The 18,056-nt window shown below is 45.8% G+C and overlaps 1 protein-coding gene across 1 annotated transcript in view; it reads right to left on the bottom strand.

The window, feature by feature from the left end:
- Positions 1–18,056, bottom strand: part of LOC134927211 (serum paraoxonase/arylesterase 2-like) — a 127,943-nt gene that overhangs the window by 61,779 nt on the left and 48,108 nt on the right. Inside the window, exons 3-4 of the mRNA XM_063921371.1 lie at positions 13,788–13,843; positions 771–939 (exon numbers count right to left, since the gene is read on the bottom strand). Coding sequence (XP_063777441.1) covers positions 771–939; positions 13,788–13,843 — 225 coding nt within the window. The remainder of the gene's footprint in view (positions 1–770; positions 940–13,787; positions 13,844–18,056) is intronic.

The raw sequence follows: 18,056 nt of genomic DNA, 5'->3' as shown, positions 1-18,056 counted from the left end.
GATTGCACCCTTCTCGGCCGGGCACAAAAACCTAACTGAGGCTTGGAGGAGGGTCATAGGGGGAGGAGCCAGTACACACCATGTGATCCTAAAAGCTTGCTTTTGTGCCCTGTCTCCTGCGGAGCCGCTATTCCCCATGGTCCTGACGGAGTCCCCAGCATCCACTAGGACGTTAGAGAAATAATCAATATCTAATCTTACACATTATGAATTTACAGAACCATCTCAGGTTTTATATGCTGGGCACCGATGGAGCCGCCCATCTCTTGAGGATGTTGCATGCATTTGTATATATATGGGCAGCAACACGGAATCAATGATCTTGCTCTGTGCTGGCGCACCAAGAGGGTGGGCGAAGCAGGTATGACGTACCTGGGTCCGGACTCTCAGGGGGCCCAGGCTGCAGGAAGGACACTGCTATGACCCCTTTGTACTAGCAAATGGGAATGATGCAGGAGGGTTACTGCTCACCTGAGAATCTGTAGGGACTCCCCAAAATGTTTAAGTCTACAAGAAGTCCCAGGAGCGTAGGCAGCTATGATTATACCAATCTCTGCTTTAGTATATGCCGCATGCAATTTCTACCTCTTCTTATGTTAACGTATGGAAAAGCGTACAGGATTGCAGTCGCAGAGCCAAACATAAGTACAACCCCTAATGCATCAGACGGCCATCCCTGGAAATATCTAAATGATTGCAAATGCAATACAATATGTGGCTAATTAGCAGCATGCACATGGTATATGGGAGCTGACCTTATGACTTCTTACCCTTCTCATCAATGTACGTGCTGATTCCATGAGGGTTAAATGTAGACACGTCAAACCCTCTGCTGATATGTAGCGAGGTCGGACGCATCTCTTCATCATTTAGATCCAACAGGAATATTTCTCCAGGTGTGTCAGGTGCAAATTTTACTATACCCGGATATTTCAGACCCTAAAAGAAACAGAGAAGATTAGTGTGTAAGCAATCATCACAGTAGATGTGATCGGACTAGAGAACACACGTAGCAGGGAGATCTGTCTATTTACCACTTAACTGACCATTAATATTTTTTTTTTAATTATAAAAAAAATTATATATATATTTCATTTAGTCAAAAACATCTTTCAAAATGTTTTTAAATATGTGAAAAAATATACCTAGGGGTGTCTAACTCAAGCCAGTATCCGCATTTCCTCATCATAACATTATTCAACTCCTTAGGTGGCAATAGGCACTCAGTGGACTTACCCCACCTAATGTACATTGAAGAATTACCCGCTTACCTAGTGGAAATAAATCACCCAACCTCCCTTTGTGGCATTAACCCTCCCATCCCACCTCCTGAGGCCATAATGGTATTTCACCTCACACACCCCTCATGTGGAGCTCTGAAGGGAACTGCAGTTCCCCGCTTTGCACTTGAATTTAACATTACTGACTATTATATCGGCATGTGATGTCAGCAATCAGAGAACGCTACATCACTGCCAAGGGGACCGGAGTGGCAGCATTTTCATAGGCAACGCCAGGGACATCAAAGAAAGCCCATCTGACAGCAGTCGCATCCCCTGCAACTGTGCAACAAAATGGTTAGTCTACAAAATAGAAAGCAGGAAACGTCCACTTAACACAACGTCCAGGTGGATAATTGCAGGAAAATTTGTCTTGCTAATAGTATTCTATTAAGATGATCAGGTTGGGGTCTGAATCTTGGGTGTAGGACTCCTGCTGTCTGGGACATACCAACAGGGGCAGTTTAGGAAAGGAGAGGGCCTGTGTGCAGGCCCTGTGCGTGCCCCCTCCTCTCTAGCAGTGCACTGAGCACAGTAGACTCTGACTTTGTGCTTGCACAGATCTCCATAAAAATGGACACCGGAGACAGCAGAGAGGTAAGTAGTATAGTTATATGGGTGCGGTGCGGTATGGTGTGGACCACTTGGACCCAGGGGTCTGTGTGTACTGCACACCCTGCACCCATTATAGATAAACAAATGCATACCAATTGTCTGGCACCTCTCTAATGGTTGATTATCCCACTAAATATTAGTAATCAGGACTCCAGGTAAATTGGAACTAAAGATGGACTTGTTGGCCAGAAGGTGAAATCAAATTGCCAGGAAGTAGGGCTATGTGTACCCCCACTTTGCAGTTGTAGATGCCGTCATACCAGAGTACTGGGCATAGCCATCAAGCATGCTGCTGTGCAATCACTTAAGTCAGCGCTATAATAACTGGGTGCCAAAATTAGGGGCACAAACTCATGGCTCACATGTATTGATGTTTCCTCACATCACTGCCCCCCATATTGGCTCTAACTCCATATCATAGACCACCTACAGTATAGATTATCTCCCATATTATGGATTTTTTCTATTGGTTTCCCCTCCGCCTATAGCACGACTCTCCCCTGTAATGATTGGCCTACATTTCATGCTCTCTACACTGACCCTCCTCCATATCACGGCCCTCCGTAGTGATTCTCCCGCGTTTCATGATGCCCTGTATTGACTTTCCCCATATCATTGCCCTCCCCCCGTACTGATGATCCCTAATATCACTGCCCCCTGTAGTGACTCTTCTCCATATCATTACCCTCCCCCTGTACTGATGATCCCTCATATCACTGCCCTCTGTAGTGACTCTCCTCCATATCATTACCCTCCCCCCGTAATGATGATCCCTCATATCACTGCCCCATGTAGTGACTCTCCTCCATATCATTGCTCTCCCCCCGTAATGATGATCCCTAATATCACTGCCCTCTGTAGTGACTCTTCTCCATATCATTACCCTCCCCCTGTACTGATGATCCCTCATATCACTGCCCTCTGTAGTGACTCTCCTCCATAACATTACTCTCCCCCCATACTGATGATCCCTCATATCACTACCCCATGTAGTGACTCTCTTCCATATCATTGCTCTCCCCCCGTAATGATGATCCCTCATATCACTGCCCCCTGTAGTGACTCTTCTCCATATCATTACCCTCCCCCCGTACTGATGATCACTCATATCACTGCCCTCTGTAGTGACTCTCTTCCATATTATGTCAACTGTCTCCATCATACAATTTACCCTATATTGATCCTCACCAAAATCATGTCCCGCTCCCCATAATAAATATTTCATATGTCTTGGATCCCTTATATTGATTCAATCCCATATCATGAATCCTACTGTTGTCACGATCCGGGTATCTGGACGCCATTATTTACCTTTCAGGTGTCTCCTAAGGCTCAACAATAAAATTAGGTAGACACACAGGCGCACAGGACCCACCTTAATTGTAGGTCCACCCGCGTCTGTGTGTAGATACCAATTCAGGCGCAGATATCAATTTACATGTATTATCTAATAAACTTCACTGTTAACTACCACTTAAAATCTAGATGCAGCTCCCACTTAGTATCCTGAAGTATATACCAAAATCTAGACCAAAAAAAACAATCACTTTTGTGAGAGAGCGCAAAAAGATTTTAAACATTTTTATTGCACATTAAAAACTGTAAAACTATTAAAGCATCACCATATGCATATATCGCTACGGGCTTTTGAAAACATATAATTAATATAGCTACACAATATAAACCACCATAGATTAGAAGCACATACCAATCTATAATAGAATGTTTAGCACCAGCTGCCACTAATTTGCAGAAGTATCCTCACAATTCCTTTTATTTCCACTTTGTGGCTAGAATACAGTTCAATGTCCCGCATCAACAGATTCTAGATTCTTTCTCCACAGGATTGATATGAGGATACTACTTATGCTTTATAAATTGTGTCTAATATTCAGGAGATATTGTAGCAAAAAGTTCCCCCTTAATCCAGGATCTTGTTCAAACTGTAGTTTGTTATTTGTATTCGTGAATGAACAGACTTATGTTGCCCTATGGGGATTGTATCTCTTATCCCCTGACAGTCAGATGATATTGTGTCTGGCAACACAGGGAGGATTATCAATTTAGAGAGTATATCTCACCTCACCGCAGCCTGGGTGTTGAAATTATCCCTCTGTGGACAGCCGTGGCCGATCACCAATGAGGCTTTCTTGCTATTGTTGTGTACATAATACATATAGCGTATTGTGTCCGTCTGCGAGGTGCCCAGCCGCGGCAGAGTATCACGGAGGTGCTCTCTGTTGAAGCCGCCCGACTTCCCCCTGCCGGAACCTGTGGATCTTAGTGCGTGGTGTGGTACTGTCATGCGGCACTCAGCTTACGGCAGCAAGCCGCTGGATTTCCCCTGCTGCCGTAAGCTGAGTGCCGCATGACAGTACCACACCACGCACTAAGATCCACAGGTTCCGGCAGGGGGAAGCCGGGCGGCTTCAACAGAGAGCACCTCCGTGATACTCTGCCGCGGCTGGGCACCTCGCAGACGGACACAATACGCTATATGTATTATGTACACAACAATAGCAAGAAAGCCTCATTGGTGATCGGCCACGGCTGTCCACAGAGGGATAATTTCAACACCCAGGCTGCAGTGAGGTGAGATATACTCTCTAAATTGATAATCCTCCCTGTGTTGCCAGACACAATATCATCTGACTGTCAGGGGATAAGAGATACAATCCCCATAGGGCAACATAAGTCTGTTCATTCACGAATACAAATAACAAACTACAGTTTGAACAAGATCCTGGATTAAGGGGGAACTTTTTGCTACAATATCTCCTGAATATTAGACACAATTTATAAAGCATAAGTAGTATCCTCATATCAATCCTGTGGAGAAAGAATCTAGAATCTGTTGATGCGGGACATTGAACTGTATTCTAGCCACAAAGTGGAAATAAAAAGGAATTGTGAGGATACTTCTGCAAATTAGTGGCAGCTGGTGTTAAACATTCTATTATAGATTGGTATGTGCTTCTAATCTATGGTGGTTTATATTGTGTAGCTATATTAATTATATGTTTTTAAAAGCCCGTAGCGATATATGCATATGGTGATGCTTAAATAGTTTTACAGTTTTTAATATGCAATAAAAATGTTTAAAATCTTTTTGCGCTCTCTCACAAAAGTGATTGTTTTTTTGGTCTCCTAAGGCTGGCTCAGCGTCCTAGGCCCGGTTCCCAGCTATGTTGCTAGCATTCATATGTCATGTCTCATCTTTGCTGATCTGTGGATATTGTCCTTCCAATGCCCGGGCGACTGGCATGGCGTCACCTGCCGGCGGGGCCTCGGGCATCGTCTCCTATTCTCAATGTACAACAGGGTATGTGGCACTCTTCACCTACTGCGGCCGCGGCCATCCATGCTGGAGGTTTGAGACGCAAGTCGGCGTTCTCTGTGTTCACCGCCGCCATTACAGAGGAATCTCCATGTGGTGTTACAAACAAGGTTTCCCTCCACTGGCCGGTATGGGCGCAGCCATCTTAGTTCTAGTCACATGATCCTGACCTCCAATCCATAGCTCCGCTGAAGTCTGCCTAATTGCTCATCCAATCCCTGCATACCTAAGGGTATAAAGGGATTGAGCCTGCACCAGGAAATCGTCAGTGCTATGGTTGTCAAACCTTGTTTCCAGTCTCTCTCTCCTGTGGTTGTTTTCATTCCAGGTTTCCAGCTCCTGTTTCCAGTTACCACTAAGAGACCCGCACCTGCTTACCACCTTGCGGTGCAGCCTGACTCTGCAGTCTTCTGTGTTTGCTCCAGCTTCCAGCTACAGTTTCATCTGCTTCCAGTGGTCAGCTTCCAGCAGTGATCAGCTTCCTTAAAGAGCCGGTGCTTCTCCAGCGGTCACCTGCATACCATCGGCACCAGCAAACCATCGGTACCCTCACACCATCGGTTCCTATATCTTCGCTCCCTAGCTTCATTCTACTATTTGGCTGGTTCCATCCAGCATCCACTCCATGTTCTAACACCTGGCTGGTTCCATCAAGCGTCCACAGCAGCTAGCTCAACTACAGTGTTACCGGCTTCCAGTGATACATCTGCTGGTGTGTTCCTTGGATACATTTAATACTACGGACGGGTCTGGTAAGGACATTCCATCTCTGGGACATTAAGAACTGTACCTACTGCTACCAGTACCCTGTGGCCATTGCCAAACCCATAGATATCCAGGAACTGTTTTATCATATCTGCTGTATATCTTCATTCATTTATCACTGCTGTGAATACATGGAGTTCTGTTAATAAACTTTTATTGACTTTTAATCCTGGTTGTCGTGGTCACGCCTTCGGGCAACCTTTCTACAGCTTACTCATATGTCCAGGGGTCTGATTAAACCTCCGAAGTTTAGTTTCACCTCAGCCCCTACAACTGAGGCTTCCTCCTGTCAGCTTAGGCCCTCAGTTGTGACAGTAAGCACTGATCAGATGAATCCAGCCGGAGACCAGGATCAAGCGGTCAGGCCAATGCAAGAACTGGCAGCCAGACTCGAACATCAGGAGGCTGCACAAGGCCACATCATCCGCTGTCTCCAGGATCTCTCTACTCGGCTGGATGGGATCCAAACGACCATCCGTGGATCAGGGGCGTCTGGTGCGTCCACCACAGTGACACCAGTTGTAACCCCACCCACCTTACCCATTTCTGCTCCACGTCTTCATCTTCCAACGCCAGCAAAATTTGATGGTTCTCCAAGATCTTGCAGGGGATTTCACAATCAATGTGAAATACATTTCGAGCTACAACCTGGCAGTTTCCCTAGTGAACGCACTAAAATTGCTTATATTATTTCCCTCCTTAGTGGCTCAGCCCTTGATTGGGCATCACCTTTATGGGAGAAATCCGACACCTGTTGTCCTCATATACTGACTTTGTAACGACATTCAGGCGCATCTTCGACGAGCCAGGCCGTGTAACTTCAGCTTCTTCTGAGATTCTTCGTTTACGCCAAGGAACGCGTACTGTGGGACAGTACCTAATACAGTTCAAGATCCTGGCATCCGAACTGGCATGGAACGACGAAGCCCTGTATGCTGCATTCTGGCATGGCTTATCTGAACGCATTAAGGATGAATTAGCTACCAGAGACTTGCCCTCTAAGTTGGATGAGCTAATATCTCTCTGTACAAAAGTTGATCTACGGTTCAGAGAAAGAGCAACTGAGCGGGGAAGGTCATCTATCCCAAAATCTTCTGCTCCTCCTCCTCGTCAACCGTCTCCATCCAAAGATGAGCCCATGCAAATTGGTCGTTCCCGTCTATCTCCAGCTGAGCGTCGAAGACGTCTTTCCGAGTCCCTCTGTCTTTACTGTGCAGCTCTGTCTCATGCAATCAATGCCTGTCCCAAACGTCCGGGAAACTTCAAGTCCTAGCCCGCCAAGGAGAGGGCCGGCTAGGAGTAATGCTCTCCTCTCCATCTCCTCATGATTGTAATCTCCCAGTCTCGCTTCAAATTGCTCAACGTTCTAGGAACATCATTGCCCTCCTAGATTCCGGAGCAGCTGGGAATTTCATAACTGAAGCATATGTTAAACGGTGGTCCCTACCCACTGAGAGACTTTCCTCATCCATATCTTTGACTGCCGTGGATGGCAGTAAGATTTTTGATGCAGTTATTTCTTTAAGAACTCTACCAGTTCGTCTGAGAGTAGGAGTTCTTCACTCAGAATTAATTTATTTTCTAGTTATTCCAAGAGCCACACATCCAGTGGTTTTGGGCCTTCCATGGCTTCGTCTCCATAACCCATCGATTGACTGGACGACTACTCAAATCCTGGCATGGGGTCCTTCCTGTACTGAGACCTGTTTGTCCAAAGTGCTTCCTGTATGTTCTTCCTCCTCCAAGTCGTTTGATGTTCCACCTCCTCCGTATCAAGATTACACGGACGTGTTCAGTAAAGCTTCTGCCGATATCCTTCCTCCTCATAGGGAATGGGACTGTCCAATCGATCTCATCCCGGGGAAGGTTCCACCTCGAGGCCGAACCTATCCGTTGTCTTTACCAGAAACGCATTCTATGGAAGAATATATTAAGGAGAATCTGGCGAAGGGTTTCATTCGACCTTCTTCCTCCCCAGCTGGTGCAGGTTTCTTCTTCGTTAAGAAGAAAGACGGTGGCCTGCGGCCATGCATCGACTACAGAGGCTTGAACGACATCACTGTCAAGAACCGATATCCTTTACCCTTGATTACAGAACTTTTCGATCGAGTTAGCGGAGCAACCATCTTCACGAAATTAGATTTGAGGGGTGCCTACAACCTCATCCGGATCCGAGAGGGTGACGAGTGGAAGACCGCATTTAACACCCGTGATGGACATTATGAGTACCTCGTCATGCCTTTCGGATTAAGTAATGCTCCAGCTGTCTTCCAGCATTTTGTGAACGAGATCTTCAGAGACATCTTATATCGCCATGTCGTGGTTTATCTAGATGATATACTTATCTTTGCCAACAGTCTGGAAGAACATCGTTTCTGGGTAAAGGAAGTTCTGTCCCGTCTCCGTGTCAATCATCTCTATTGCAAATTGGAGAAGTGTTTTTTTGAAGTTAAATCCATTCCGTTTCTAGGCTACATTGTGTCCGGTTCCGGACTAGAGATGGATCCTGAGAAACTACAAGCAATCCAGAATTGGCAGATACCTTTAACCCTGAAAGGGGTCCAGAGATTTTTACGTTTCGCCAATTATTACAGAAAGTTTATACGAGACTTTTCCACCATTGTGGCACCTATCACTGCGTTAACCAAGAAGGGTGCTAACCCGTCCAAGTGGTCTGAAGAAGCTATGCAAGCCTTTCATCTATTAAAGCAACGATTCATCTCTGCTCCGGTTTTGAAACAGCCCGACATCAACTCATCTTTCATCCCTGAGGTGGATGCCTCTTCCATTGGAGTAGGGGCGGTGCTATCCCAGAGAGCTAAAGATGGTCATCTACATCCTTGCAGCTTCTTCTCCCGGAAGTTTTCTCCAGCTGAGCGCAACTATGCCATTGGCGATCAGGAGTTGCTGGCAATCAAACTCGCTCTGGAGGAGTGGAGATACCTGCTGGAGGGAGCTTCTCATTCTGTTACCATACTTACCGATCACAAGAATCTTTTGTATTTGAAAGGCGCACAATGTCTTAATCCTCGTCAGGCCAGATGGGCACTTTTCTTTTCTAGGTTCGACTTTAAACTCCAGTTTTGTCCGGGCTCTCAGAATCGCAAGGCCGATGCCCTTTCCCGCTCTTGGGAGCAAGAAAATGAGTCGGAGTCTTCTGACAAGCATCCTATTATCAATCCGTTGGCATTCTCCACGGTAAGGATCGACTCTACGCCCCCACCAGGGAAAAGTTTTGTGAAGTCGGTGTTAAGGAAGAAGCTCATGCATTGGGCACATGCTTCCCGTTTTGCCGGACATACAGGCATTCAGAAAACCCTTGAGTTCATCTCTAGGTCTTATTGGTGGCCAACTCTGAAGAAGGACGTCATGGAGTTTATTGCTTCTTGGCCAAAGTGTGCCCAACACAAAGTATCTTGCCAGTCGCCTGCAGGGCAACTGGTTCCATTATCTGTTCCCCGTCGACCGTGGACCCATTTGTCGATGGACTTCGTCACAGACCTGCCTATGTGCAACAAGTTTAATACCATCTGGGTAGTGGTTGACCGGTTTACCAAGATGGCACATTTCATTCCCCTCACCGGTCTTCCGTCAGCTTCCAAGTTGGCTCAAGCATTCATTCAGGAAATCTTCCGATTACATGGTCTTCCCGAGGAGACCATCTCTGATAGAGGAGTACAATTCGTAGCCAAATTCTGGCGAAGTTTGTGTCAAGCCCTCCAAGTCAAATTAAACTTCTCTACAGCTTACCATCCTCAGACCAATGGTCAAACTGAGAGGGTGAATCAGGACTTGGAGGCCTTCCTCCGCATCTATGCATCTTCCTCTCAATATGACTGGTTTCAACTTCTTCCCTGGGCCGAGTTCAGCCATAATAACCAACATCATTCCTCATATTCTTCAACACCATTCTTCATCAACTACGGATTCCACCCTAAAGTTCCAGAATTCCAGCCGCTTCCAGCGACTTCTGTACCAGCAGTTAATATCACCTTGCGCCAGTTTTCAAACAACTGGAAAAATGTTCGAGCGGCCCTGCTCAAAGCATCATTTAGATACAAGAAGTTTGCAGATAGGAAGCGTAGGGCAGTTCCTGCCCTCAAAGTGGGTGATCGTGTGTGGTTGTCTACAAAGAATTTGAGATTGAGAGTTCCAAGCATGAAGTTTGCGCCCCGTTACATCGGTCCTTTTCAAATTGAACAAGTCATCAATCCTGTTGCTTACAAACTCCAGTTACCTCCATTCTTGAAAATTCCTAGGACATTCCATGTTTCCCTTCTGAAACCGCTGATCCTGAAATAGATTCCATTCTGCACTACCTTCGGCTCCTAAAGTCCAGACTCAACGGGGAGTTGAGTATGAAGTTGCCAAGATTCTGGATTCACGTTTCCGTTATGGTCAGTTACAATATCTTATTGATTGGAAGGGCTATGGCCCTGAGGAACGCTCTTGGACCAATGCTTCAGATGTCCATGCTCCTATCTTGGTCCGGAATTTCCACTCCAGATTTCCTCAGAAGCCTAAGAAGTGTCCTGGGGCCACTCCTAAAGGGGGGGGGGGGGGTGCTGTCACGATCCGGGTGTCTGCACGCCATTATTTATCTTTCAGGTGTCTCCTAAGGCTGGCTCAGCGTCCTAGGCCCGGTTCCCAGCTATGTTGCTAGCATTCATATGTCATGTCTCATCTTTGCTGATCCGTGGATATTGTCGTTCCAATGCCCGGGCAACTGGCATGGTGTCACCTGCCGGCGGGGCCTCGGGCATCGTCTCCTATTCTCAATGCACTACAGGGTATGTGGCACTCTTCACCTATTGCGGCCGCGGCCATCCATGCTGGAGGTTTGAGACGCAAGTCGGCGTTCTCTGTGTTCACCGCCGCCATTACAGAGGAATCTTCATGTGGTGTTACAAACAAGGTTTCCCTCCACTGGCCGGTATGGGCGCAGCCATCTTAGTTCTTGTCACATGATCCTGACCTCCAATCCATAGCTCCGCTGAAGTCTGCCTAATTGCTCATCCAATCCCTGCATACCTAAGGGTATAAAGGGATTGAGCCTGCACCAGGAAATTGTCAGTGCTTTGGTTGTCAAACCTTGTTTCCAGTCTCTCTCCCCTGTGGTTGTTTTCATTCCAGGTTTCCAGCTCCTGTTTCCAGTTACCACTAAGAGACCCGCACCTGCTTACCACCTTGCGGTGCAGCCTGACTCTGCAGTCTTCTGTGTTTGCTCCAGCTTCCAGCTACAGTTTCATCTGCTTCCAGCGGTCAGCTTCCAGCAGTGATCAGCTTCCTTAAAGAGCCAGTGCTTCTCCAGCGATTACCTGCATACCATCGGCACCCGCAAACCATCGGTACCCGTACACCATTGGTTCCTATATCTTCGCTCCCTAGCTTCATTCTACTATTTGGCTGGTTCCATCCAGCATCCACTCCATGTTCTAACACCTCAACTACAGTGTTACCGGCTTCCAGTGATACATCTGCTGGTGTGTTCCTTGGATACATTTAATACTACGGACGAGTCTGGTAAAGACATTCCATCTCTGGGACATTAAGAACTGTACCTACTGCTACCAGTACCCTGTGGCCATTGCCAAACCCATAGTTATCCAGGAACTGTTTTATCATATCTGCTGTATATCTTCATTCATTTATCACTGCTGTGAATACATGGAGTTCTGTTAATAAACTTTTATTGACTTTTAATCTTGGTTGTTGTGGTCACGCCTTCGGGCAACCTTTCTACAGCTTACTCATATGTCCAGGGGTCTGATTAAACCTCCGAAGTTTAGTTTCACCTCAGCCCCTACAACTGAGGCTTCCTCCTGTCAGCTCAGGCCCTCAGTTGTGACAACTGTATTGAGATTACCCCCTATCATGCCACCCCTCTCTATTTATTCTTCCTCATGCATTTCACCTGGCTTTACAGGTTACCCAACCCCAAGGGACCTCTATGGCACATTCACCGCTGGTCACAGGTGTAGTCTCCTACGTTGATGCCGGGTGAATAGGGATATAGATCTGCCAAAGACAGCAACCAACGCATTTCGTTATGTGACTTAGGGGGACATGTACTAAGCAGTGATAAAAGTGGAGAAGTGAGCCAGTAGAGAAGTTTTACTTTTATAGTATGCAAATTATAAATGTTACGCCAATGCTGATTGGTTGCCATGGGCAACTTCTCTACTGGCTCACTTCTCAACTTTTGTCACTGCTTAGTACATCCCTTCCCCTCCTCCCCCTCCCCCCCCACCTTTGTGAGCCTTCTGATACAAAGGTATAATCGCTCACCTGCATTTTTTAAATTGGTTGTTTTAAAAAAAATACAATCATTTATGCATCATGGAGCGCACCCTTTAAATACACTTTCATCCGTGGGAATCCGAGAACAGCAAAATAGAAGAGCAAGCGGATCACACAACTGAAAACCCAAAGTACCAGGCGAGTACTTGAGACTTTTCCTACATGCTAACAATCAGCCGATGCCGTGCACTATCTATCTATCTATCTATCTATCTACCTACCTCTATATATGTGTTAACATCCATTGTTCCCAATTAAAAGAAAAAAGCGGCACTCCGCATATTCTCAAATACAAAGTAGTAGTTTAATAACGGATATTCCATTGTCACAATGTTTCAGGGATGCTAGTGAGCCCTTTCCTCAGGGTACATGGCCATGCGAATAGAAAAAGTATTTTGTATTGAAAAATTTGTGGAGTGACGTCTCTTTCCTTTGATCTGGATCAGTGCATATTATTAAGATGACCATGCTCTCATCACGGTAATCCATTTATTTAGTACCTGGAGTGCCATACCTTACTGGACATACAGTATACACACACACATTTTTTTTTTAATGTATGTGTAACAGGACGTGGACGGTGGCACTCAGGGCTAAATACATATGAAAACGATGGTCATTATCACCTGATTGGTATGACTGGTTAATCCTACACCTGACTATAATCCCTGACTTTGTGCAAGTGTACCTAGAATTGATGCTGTTTTGAAGGCAAAGGGTGGCCACACCAAATATTGATTTGATTTAGATTTCTCATCTGTTCATTCATTTTGTTAATTGACTGCCGGGATGCTGATCTCCGGCATCCTGAACGGATCCCATATATACACAATGGATATATATATATATATATATATATATATATATATATATATACACACACACACACACACACACACATTGGATAGATAGAGATATATATATATATATATATATATATACACACATATACACATACACACATTGTATATATATATATATATATATATATATATATATATATATATATATATATATATATATACACACACACACACACACACACACACACACACACACACTGGATATATATATATATATATATATATACCCAAACAACATAATCAGCTAGCGCTCTTACCAACGCAGGAACACAAATATTCTGAGCTGGATGTGTAATAGAACGTTTGCAGGGATTAACTGTACCGCTGGCTGAGTGTGTGAAAGCAATCTTTTATGACACTGTAATAAATGGTTGTTTGATTATTGTAACCACAACCGATCTATACATCAATGCTTTGTAAGACAGGTGCCTGTACCGAGGAGTGAGATTGTAAAACACAAACATTCACATGAATGGTGGGAAGCTTACTCTTAGTGACCCGGTGAAATAACTCCCAAATACCCACTAGGATGCGGTGTCTAAGTAGACAGGAATAATTCATTGCTAAATCCTGATGTTACTATCATTCTTTGCAAGCAGTACTTACTAAGAAATAGCATGTACTTACTGAGCTGATAAAGGCCAGTCCATTAGGGAGAATATGTATATCTTCAGACCCAAACTCTGCAAAAAATAGAAATGCATTACATGACTTTTTTATTATTATTATTAACAGTTTATTATATAGCGCAGCATATTCCGTTGCGCTTTACCATTAAAACAACAGTAATAGAACAAAACTGGGTAAAAATAGACAGACAGAGGTATGATGGCCCTGTTCATAAGCTTACAATCTATGGGACTTAGGGGGACATTTACTAAACAGTGATAAGAGCAGAGAAGTGAGCCAGTGGAGAAGTGACCATGGCAACCAATCAGCACTGAAGTAACATCTATAATTTGCACACTATAAAATTATACAGAGCTGCTGATTGGTTGATGGGGCAACTTCTCCACTGGCTCACTTCTCCGCTGTTATCACGGCTTAGTAAATGTCCCCCTTAATTGTTATTTGGGGGTGTGGATTGTTAGATATACTAAAAAGGTCTACAGTCAATAGGTCTACCACTAATGGCCGACATGCATCAGGTGACAGGGTCAAAAGGTCGATATGGGCAAAAGGTTGACATAGAATAGGTAGACAGTAGAAAAGGTTGACAGAGTTAAAAGATCAATAAGGAAATGGTAGACACAAAAAAGGAAGACACCATTTTTTTTAAAGTTTTTTGGGGGAGTTTTTCTATTTTCTGCCACAAACAAGCCCCATTAGTGTACCACATCCCCTCGCATGGCTCGTGGGCATGGTGCCTCGCCCCGCTACCACTGCACTAGGCACAGGTTACCATTCCCAATCATAGTCCAAACATTGGGTGAGTAATGATGGCAAAGTATGAAAAAGTTGAAAAACAAAACTTGTGTCGACGATATGTGTGTCGACTAGAGATGAGCGCCTGAAATTTTTCGGGTTTTGTGTTTTGGTTTTGGGTTCGGTTCCGCGGCCGTGTTTTGGGTTCGACCGCGTTTTGGCAAAACCTCACCGAATTTTTTTTGTCGGATTCGGGTGTGTTTTGGATTCGGGTGTTTTTTTCAAAAAACCCTAAAAAACAGCTTAAATCATAGAATTTGGGGGTCATTTTGATCCCATATTATTATTAACCTCAAAAACCATAATTTCCACTCATTTTCAGTCTATTCTGAATACCTCACACCTCACAATATTATTTTTAGTCCTAAAATTTGCACCGAGGTCGCTGGATGACTAAGCTAAGCGACCCTAGTGGCCGACACAAACACCTGGCCCATCTAGGAGTGGCACTGCAGTGTCACGCAGGATGTCCCTTCCAAAAAACCCTCCCCAAACAGCACATGACGCAAAGAAAAAAAGAGGCGCAATGAGGTAGCTGTGTGAGTAAGATTAGCGACCCTAGTGGCCGACACAAACACCGGGCCCATCTAGGAGTGGCACTGCAGTGTCACGCAGGATGGCCCTTCCAAAAAACCCTCCCCAAACAGCACATGACGCAAAGAAAAAAAGAGGCGCAATGAGGTAGCTGTGTGAGTAAGATTAGCGACCCTAGTGGCCGACACAAACACCGGGCCCATTTAGGAGTGTCACTGCAGTGTCACGCAGGATGTCCCTTCCAAAAAACCCTCCCCAAACAGCACATGACGCAAAGAAAAAAAGAGGCGCAATGAGGTAGCTGTGTGAGTAAGATTAGCGACCCTAGTGGCCGACACAAACACCGGGCCCATCTAGGAGTGGCACTGCAGTGTCACGCAGGATGGCCCTTCCAAAAAACACTCCCCAAACAGCACATGACGCAAAGAAAAAAAGAGGCGCAATGAGGTAGCTGACTGTGTGAGTAAGATAAGCGACCCTAGTGGCCGACACAAACACCGGGCCCATTTTGGAGTGGCACTGCAGTGTCACGCAGGATGTCCCTTCCAAAAAACCCTCCCCAAACAGCACATGACGCAAAGAAAAATAAAAGAAAAAAGAGGTGCAAGATGGAATTGTCCTTGGGTCCTCCAACCCACCCTTATGTTGTATAAACAAAACAGGACATGCACACTTTAACCAACCCATAATTTCAGTGACAGGGTCTGCCACACGACTGTGACTGATATGACGGGTTGGTTTGGACCCCCCCCAAAAAAGAAGCAATTAATCTCTCCTTGCACAAACTGGCTCTACAGAGGCAAGATGTCCACCTCATCATCATCCTCCGATATATCACCGTGTACATCCCCCTCCTCACAGATTATCAATTCGTCCCCACTGGAATCCACCATCTCAGCTCCCTGTGTACTTTGTGGAGGCAATTGCTGCTGGTCAATGTCTCCGCGGAGGAATTGATTATAATTCATTTTAATGAACATCATCTTCTCCACATTTTCTGGATGTAACCTCGTACGCCGATTGCTGACAAGGTGAGCGGCGGCACTAAACACTCTTTCGGAGTACACACTTGTGGGAGGGCAACTTAGGTAGAATAAAGCCAGTTTGTGCAAGGGCCTCCAAATTGCCTCTTTTTCCTGCCAGTATAAGTACGGACTGTGTGACGTGCCTACTTGGATGCGGTCACTCATATAATCCTCCACCATTCTTTCAATGTTGAGAGAATCATATGCAGTGACAGTAGACGACATGTCCGTAATCGTTGTCAGGTCCTTCAGTCCGGACCAGATGTCAGCATCAGCAGTCGCTCCAGACTGCCCTGCATCACCGCCAGCGGGTGGGCTCGGAATTCTGAGCCTTTTCCTCGCACCCCCAGTTGCGGGAGAATGTGAAGGAGGAGATGTTGACAGGTCGCGTTCCGCTTGACTTGACAATTTTCTCACCAGCAGGTCTTTCAACCCCAGCAGACTTGTGTCTGCCGGAAAGAGAGATCCAAGGTAGGTTTTAAATCTAGGATCGAGCACGGTGGCCAAAATGTAGTGCTCTGATTTCAACAGATTGACCACCCGTGAATCCTTGTTAAGCGAATTAAGGGCTCCATCCACAAGTCCCACATGCCTAGCGGAATCGCTCCGTGTTAGCTCCTCCTTCAATGTCTCCAGCTTCTTCTGCAAAAGCCTGATGAGGGGAATGACCTGACTCAGGCTGGCAGTGTCTGAACTGACTTCACGTGTGGCAAGTTCAAAGGGCATCAGAACCTTGCACAACGTTGAAATCATTCTCCACTGCACTTGAGACAGGTGCATTCCACCTCCTATATCGTGCTCAATTGTATAGGCTTGAATGGCCTTTTGCTGCTCCTCCAACCTCTGAAGCATATAGAGGGTTGAATTCCACCTCGTTACCACTTCTTGCTTCAGATGATGGCAGGGCAGGTTCAGTAGTTTTTGGTGGTGCTCCAGTCTTCTGTACGTGGTGCCTGTACGCCGAAAGTGTCCCGCAATTCTTCTGGCCACCGACAGCATCTCTTGCACGCCCCTGTCGTTTTTTTAAAAATTCTGCACCACCAAATTCAAGGTATGTGCAAAACATGGGACGTGCTGGAATTTGCCCATATTTAATGCACACACAATATTGCTGGCGTTGTCCGATGCCACAAATCCACAGGAGAGTCCAATTGGGGTAAGCCATTCTGCGATGATCTTCCTCAGTTGCCGTAAGAGGTTTTCAGCTGTGTGCGTATTCTGGAAAGCGGTGATACAAAGCGTAGCCTGCCTAGGAAAGAGTTGGCGTTTGCGAGATGCTGCTACTGGTGCCGCCGCTGCTGTTCTTGCGGCGGGAGTCCATACATCTACCCAGTGGGCTGTCACAGTCATATAGTCCTGACCCTGCCCTGCTCCACTTGTCCACATGTCCGTGGTTAAGTGGACATTGGGTACAACTGCATTTTTTAGGACACTGGTGAGTCTTTTTCTGACGTCCGTGTACATTCTCGGTATCGCCTGCCTACAGAAGTGGAACCTAGATGGTATTTGGTAACGGGGGCACACTGCCTCAATAAATTGTCTAGTTCCCTGTGAACTAACGGCGGATACCGGACGCACGTCTAACACCAACATAGTTGTCAAGGACTCAGTTATCCGCTTTGCAACAGGATGACTGCTGTGATATTTCATCTTCCTCGCAAAGGACTGTTGAACAGTCAATTGCTTACTGGAAGTAGTACAAGTGGGCTTACGACTTCCCCTCTGGGATGACCATCGACTCCCAGCAGCAACAACAGCAGCGCCAGCAGCAGTAGGCGTTACACGCAAGGATGCATCGGAGGAATCCCAGGCAGGAGAGGACTCGTCAGAATTGCCAGTGACATGGCCTGCAGGACTATTGGCATTCCTGGGGAAGGAGGAAATTGACACTGAGGGAGTTGGTGGGGTGGTT

The sequence above is a fragment of the Pseudophryne corroboree genome, chromosome 5, assembly GCF_028390025.1.
Source record: "Pseudophryne corroboree isolate aPseCor3 chromosome 5, aPseCor3.hap2, whole genome shotgun sequence".
In the NCBI taxonomy this organism is placed as follows: Eukaryota; Metazoa; Chordata; class Amphibia; order Anura; family Myobatrachidae; genus Pseudophryne; species Pseudophryne corroboree.
The sequence above is the reverse complement of the archived record's forward strand: the minus strand, read 5'-3'. Positions and strand labels throughout refer to the sequence as shown.